The 6,836-nt window shown below is 44.5% G+C and overlaps 1 protein-coding gene across 1 annotated transcript in view; it reads right to left on the reverse strand.

Moving 5' to 3' along the window:
• The window catches only part of CETP (cholesteryl ester transfer protein), a 202,509-nt gene extending 196,573 nt beyond the window's left edge, over positions 1-5,936 (reverse strand). The window contains exon 1 of the mRNA XM_085637634.1: positions 5,855-5,936. Within this exon, the coding sequence (XP_085493760.1) occupies positions 5,855-5,921 (67 nt within the window). The 5' untranslated portion in view covers positions 5,922-5,936. The remainder of the gene's footprint in view (positions 1-5,854) is intronic.
• Between the last annotated feature and the right edge of the window lie 900 nt (positions 5,937-6,836).

A 6,836-nucleotide genomic window follows, 5' to 3' on the forward strand; every position in this document is an offset into this window, starting at 1 on the left:
ATCCATTTTTTCCCCAAAAGAGGGTAAAAAAGAATTCTGATCAATTCTTGAATACAAGCTAGTGCAGTTCCCAAAGTAGATTCTTCAACAGTAGCAATAGTATCGTCCCCAACAGTATCATGTCTTGGTAAGAGAAGAGAAGTAACCACATCAGTCTGTGTACTAACAGAATTAGTCTTTGATTCTCCATGGTCATTTGCACATTTAGCAGATCGGGATCCCTTTATATTCCTTGTTTTTTGAGCGCCAGCACTCCGCTTTCGTTTTACTGATGGCTCTATCACTTTCTTTGCAACAGAAGATTTGGAAACCCGTATTCTCGTAGCTATACATTATGCTTCTGGGGCCGCAACTAAAGGTGAATCTGGAACCGGCTCAGGGGAAATCAATGGCACATTTGGAGGTGTTGCGGGCAAACACGTTTGTGCAGAATCACCAAAATTGGAGTTAGGGATTCCCAATGATGAACTTCTCTGTAATTTAGATGGATCTAAGGAAAGACGACGTTCCGCTATTTCAATCTCATGAGTCAATAATGACTCTGCCCTAACAATGAATGTGTCCAAAGTACCAGCTACTCCTTTACGCTTGTTCACGGTGTGGTTTTAGAAAACACTAATTTCCACAAAAAACATCACAATGCAACACAAATGCTATTGGTTTAAATTAAAGATAAATTAAGGATATATAACAGTACCTGCACACTGCAGCTTGTATCTGTAACGATATCCAAGTGTCAGAAGGGGGGCCCAGCCTCTTCCGGGCGCAGACAGGCCCGCCCTTGGCCCAGGCTTTGCCTGGGCACAGCCCGGGCACGCCCGCACGCGTCCCGCGCTGCGGGAGCCCGCAGCGTTATTTAAAGCGCCTCCAGGCGCAAAGCAGTGTCAGTAGCAGGCGGCGACGGCCGCAAGTGAGGCAGGGACTTGTGGTCCTTGTCTCCCTCCTCCAGCAGCAGGGCAGGGGCAAAAGGCAGCAAGTTCTTACAAAACACAGAAATTAAAGGGAGGGTGGCGACATCAAGGGGACGGCAGCGACAACATCCGAACTCCACAGGACGGCACAACAGCATTGACAAAGGTGAATACACCACACAAAGCAGAAATTTGATTGGGACAAAATGCCAAGACAAAAAACCTCATTAATCCTACTTGATGACTCTGTGTCTGCTCGTGTCACAGTTTCCTGAGTTACCATGCCAAGACATATGACTCTACTCAGCGCCAGGACACCCTTGGGTGTTTGCACGCTCAAGTTTTACTTTTTTTTCAGTCTTATATAGCACAAACTTGACCTGAAGGTATCAGAGCACTTTGCATGAGCACCAGTTGCGTTACAGACGGGCACATTCATTTTTGTCAGGCACAGGGAGATTAAGTAATTTGCCCATAATCACATGATGTTGAGCGTCATTGCCGAAACTCGAACTCTGGCCCCAGAGTTGAGGTCACCCGCCCTAGCCGTTAGACCACATCATCTGTATAAAACTCAAATGCATAGGATTTCTTTCATCCCCCCACCCTATAAGGGTTTTTTTTTTATTTACTCAGGGATCGCTGATAAGGCGGTGATTGATAAGTTTATGACCCTTTGTTTGCTGGTACTTGGCGAAATTCTACTTGCTAACCAGTTGGTTTGAGTCTGTGGGGAAAAGGTAGGTAGTTGGAGCAAACAAGTGGTTTTTGTATTGATGCTAATGATTTCTCAACAAATCAAAAGTGTGTTTTGAGCAATCCGGTGCTACCTACAATCTGCTGTACCCCTTTCTAGGCCAGAAAAAACGGGGAGATTTAAAAGATGGATCTGAACGAGGTCATCATTGGGTAAACTCAGGGCCGGACTGGCCGTAGCGGGCACCGGGCATTTCCCCGGTGGGCCGCCAGGGTGGGGACCGGTATTGGGCCCCTGGGGGGTCGATTTTGCAGCATAGCTGCATCAGACACTGTAACAAAATCGGCCAAAACCGGCCCTGGCCAAAAAGCTCGACACACCCCCAAACCCTCCGGGGGCCGGCTGAGAACTTTGCCAAGGCCGGTTTTGGTTCCCAGTCCGGCCCCGGGTAAACTGGTGTGTAAGAAGAAGAAGGGGTGTGGGAGCAATGACTAAGTGAAGGTGTGAGGAAGGAGCAGGTATGTAGGGGGAATGAGAAGAGTACTCTCTTTATATGAAAATTAGAGTCTGCTGTAAAAGCACGCGAGTGAACCTAAAAAAAGCTGTGAGTTGTAGGTGCTAATAACAGACTAGCTGCATGGATAAAATAAAGTGTGCATGGTTGAGGAGGGAACAACATGGGAGTTTTATAGAACAAAGACGGTACTCTGTCACTCCGTGTTAGTTAAAAAGAATTATAAAACCCTCAATGCTTTTATGTGAAAACAATCAAAGACATGGGAAGGAACAGAGAAGTTGTGAAGCAATAAATAAAGATTGCATTAAAAAAGGGGGAAAAATTGAATAAAAGTGAGCACACAAGAGGGAGAGTGGAAAAACATACGAGCTCACATAGAGCACTGAGGCCCAAAGGAAAAAGTCGTTCTCCGATGATAAAAGTCTTACAACTTATAAGCAGTCGAAAGATACAAGTGTCCCAACCAAATGGATTGTAAAAAGGCTTTGCTACAGGGGAGGGACAAACACAACACTATGGAGGCAAACCACTGAACAAGAAGTGTTGGAAATGGGGTTATTGGTTGAGGAGGGTGAAGCCCTACTCAAGCAGCAACCACAATCCCTGTCAGGGTGAAGTCACAAGCAAACCAAATTAACCTGAGCCCAGTCCTCTGGTAGCTTGGCACAGAGCAGTCAGGCTTAACTTAGAGAGAACGTGCAAAGTATTTATGCAGCAAGTCACACAGTAATAAAGTGACACACAACACAAGAAAAATCCCACACCTATTTAGAAAAATATAGTAAAATGTAATAAATTATTTGAGACCAATACGACAAAACTCCAATTAATGGAACCAGAGATATGCAATTTTAAAGGCTTACATGACTAGAGTACCTAAAAGCACAAAGTGCCAAATGTGGTTATCTGGTCACGCTGCACTAGGACAAAGTCACAAGTTCAGGCTGACCATAATGGAGTGTGGGCCGGCTACAGGGTCCAAGTTACCAGTCGTTTTGTAAAAGACAATACCACACCTTACACACTTCTCAATTCTTTTCCTCTGAGAATTTGGGGGATTTGCCACTGATATATGTACATTTTGTTGCCAAATGATATAGGCCATTATAGAGCTCAGATGCACAAGCCCACTGTGAAGGCATCTATCACATGAAGAATATATTGGGCTCTGCTAGATGCACAATATGCACCTCTCTGGCATATGCACAACCTGTAACTGATTTATGTACATCATTCAGTCCTGTATTATGCCAATATGGACAGCTAAAACCTCTGATTATATGCATAAATCCGATCTCCAAAATGTGCACATATCATAGGCTCATGTAAAAATGTTATGTCACAGAAATGCCTATAGTATACAATGCAGGCCCTTTGCATATGCATGGTATGTAATGTTGTGATATCTGAAAATTACACTTTTCAGATGTGCAGATGACTTAAGCATTACAGTGCATATAATGGAGTTCTGCAAACTGGACATACCGGAGTCAGAAATGTCCACCTGTGCAGGCTTCTGTTTGGACCACTAACCCTGCACTCACACAGGCACATCACTCTGCCTGCACTTATACAGACACACCGCTCTGCCCTCTCTCATACAGGCACACCGGCCACTCTGCCCTCACTCATACAGGCACACCCCTCATTCTGCAAGCATACAGGCACACACCACTCACCCTGCATTCATACAGGCACACCGCTCACTCTGCACTCATACACTTACACAGCACTCACCCTACACTCATACAGGCACACTACTCACCCTGCACTCATACAGGCACACAGCACTCACCCTACACTCGTACAGGACACAGCATTCACCCATCACTCATACAGGAACACTACTCACCCTGCACAACACTCACCCTGCACTCATACAGGCACACAGCACTCACCCTGACCTACACTCATACAGGCACGCTATTCACCCTGCACTCATACAGGCACACCACTCACCCTGCACTCATATAGGCATACTACTCACCCTGCACTCATACAGGCACACAGCGCTCACTACACTCATAAAGGACACAGCACTCACCCTTAACTCATACATGAAGAAAACAGGAAGCCTTATAGCACACACAGAAATCTGTAGAATTGTGAATATACATGATCACACATTAAGTCCATTTAATACCTTTAGAGGAACACCCTCTTTCTGAGACCAGAACATTTAAGGTTAAATCAATTCATGCGCTGAGAAACTAACAAGGAACCCTGTGTTCTTCTTTCCAGGACATGTGATTAATGACATCTCTTCATTGCAGTGGGCAGTGAAGACAGGAAGCAGATCTGGACACTTCTAGGGGCCAATGCTGCCTTTAACGCATCTGTACAGAGTAATTATGCAGTTGAAATATGCACACAGGAGAGTGGGCATTTTTGTCAACTGCAAAAGGTAGCTTCCCTCATTGACAATTGGGAAAACAAAGCCTAGGCGAAGCGAAAGAGCTTAGTGCTAGAAAGCCAAAAGGCAAGTTATAACAAAGGCTCTGTATACAAACATGCACAAGCGCTGTCCGATTTTTTGTGTAATTTATTGCATAGAAAAATATATTTTATGCTTTTTGTTATCTTTTGTTAAAAAATACATTAAGTTACCATGTGATGACAATTGTTCATGTAGAGTTATAAATACTTAACAAATCAGGGTTGATATTGCTGATCCATTCAGAATTTTTGTTTTTGTTTTCCCCAATTGTTATTTTCCCTGTATTAGGCACTTATTGTGTTCACAGGGGCCCCATATTTTTTCCAGATTTAGCTTCCCTCGTTGATACACAAGTAAAATGCCCAAGATGAAATTGCATGTCCCTTATTGTAATGCAAACTTCTCTTTCAATGTGCAGGGAGGCCAGGAGAATTGTAAGATGGACTTCGGATGGCATCACCATATCAAACTTACAAAAGGCAATGCTCTGTTTACATCATTCATGTTCTGATGTGTTAACTGCTATTTTTACATACCTAATGAAAATGTCCTGCTCTCCCATGAGACAGTCAGCTGGTAAATGGAAACGTGCAGGCTGGGGCTGCAGCCTGGCTCCAATCCACAAAGGTACACTGCAGCTCGCAAGGGTTGGGCATTTGGCAATACGGATACGTCTGCTATCCTGCTGCTGGAGGCAACAGTGGTGGCAGGAGCAAGGCACACCATGCAGAGTTAAATAAAAATGTTCTGCACCCATTACTTCTCTCAATGTGCGCTAACTGCTTAATGCGCTGTTGGCCAATCCTCTAGCCTGCCCTTTTTGAAGCAAAAGCATTCCAGGCCAGCGTGGGGTGCGAGAGGGATTTGCATGTGTACACCTAATCAACCCTGCCTCACTTGTCTCTGGTGCTTAGGAATCAAATACACTGGCATTCACATTGAAAAAGGCAGCGCCCACCATCCTGAAGACACATCACTGACTTGTGCCATCCACCGCCAGTGCTTAAAACAAGAATGCCAATTGCGGTAGCAGTCGCCATCCAGAGTGTTAGAAGGCGGTCATAAGAAGGGAACACAGCAAAGTGTCAAATTAACAAATAGAGAAAATATTTTTTTAAAACAGCTTCCACAAAGCAAATGGCAACCGGGAAGAGCGCCAAAGGGAAATCAAATTAAACCAAGGTGGGAGGTAAAGTGACGGAGCGGAGATAGCTGGCAACGGGGGTGTTAAGGTGCAGCTCAATAAGTTAAAGAGTCTACATTGTGAAGATGATGAAGGAGCTTTAACATACCTTGTCTCTCCTTCTCCAGCCACAAACTATCCAGCCTCCCTAGCGGTTTCTCTTCATACCGGGCCATATTACTTATTGGTAGTGGCGGTGACTCATGTTGAGAGTAGGTGATATACTTGTACAGCATAGGGCGGCAGCTGTGATATGAAAAGCGATTAAACATATCTCTTGCTCATTGATTTATTTTGTCTACAGAAACACAAATGTGGCTGCCCCAATACAAGCGACTCAAAACCAGCTGCGCTCTAGTGTTAGAATAAACAAGGCGGCCATTTTAAACAAGAGTATTTTACGGTAGTCACCAGCCAACATCTGCAATGTTATGCTTTTTTTTCTAGCTGACATTTTCAAATTCAAAAGGTTTACTTACTTTAAAAACTAATAATGTATATTCTAAACCTTTCATAATTGGGAACATATATTGTTCCGGCTGTACATTTATTCACGTGCATTGGTGCGCACTATTATTACTAACTTAATTCTTTCTTCTGTAGTTTCAGTTCAAGTGCAGGCTGTTCGTCGTCTTTGAGTTTGTTTAATTAAACATTTCTTACTACCAGTGCGAGCTGTATTCCAGGCGGCGTATGGTGAGAGTTGGCTGGAGTATCGCGAGAGTTGGGTGTAAAAGCTATCCCAACAGTTTGACACGGATGGAGTGGTTGTAATGAGTTTCAGGTTACATACTGCCTGAAACTAAGCACCAGAGCCTTTCATGAAAGCAACTCCGTGGGTTTTTCTAGGGTTTACTTTTAGTGGGGCAGCCCCTTACTAGCAGCGGCCTGTGTAGAACCGGCCCTGAGAATGAAGTGCTGGTGCTAAGCTCCGGAAAGCACCGGCACATAATAAGCACCGTTTCCAACCCCAGGGTTGTTTGGGATTTTCTGCCTCTCTGCCCTGGCCCCAGCTTGTCTGGGGTCACAATAGACAAGTATCAAACCCTATTTACATAGGCTCAGGTAGAGCCTTTGTGATGTGCAAGTGT

This window comes from Triturus cristatus, chromosome 12 (assembly GCF_964204655.1).
Source record: "Triturus cristatus chromosome 12, aTriCri1.1, whole genome shotgun sequence".
NCBI lineage: Eukaryota > Metazoa > Chordata > Amphibia > Caudata > Salamandridae > Triturus > Triturus cristatus.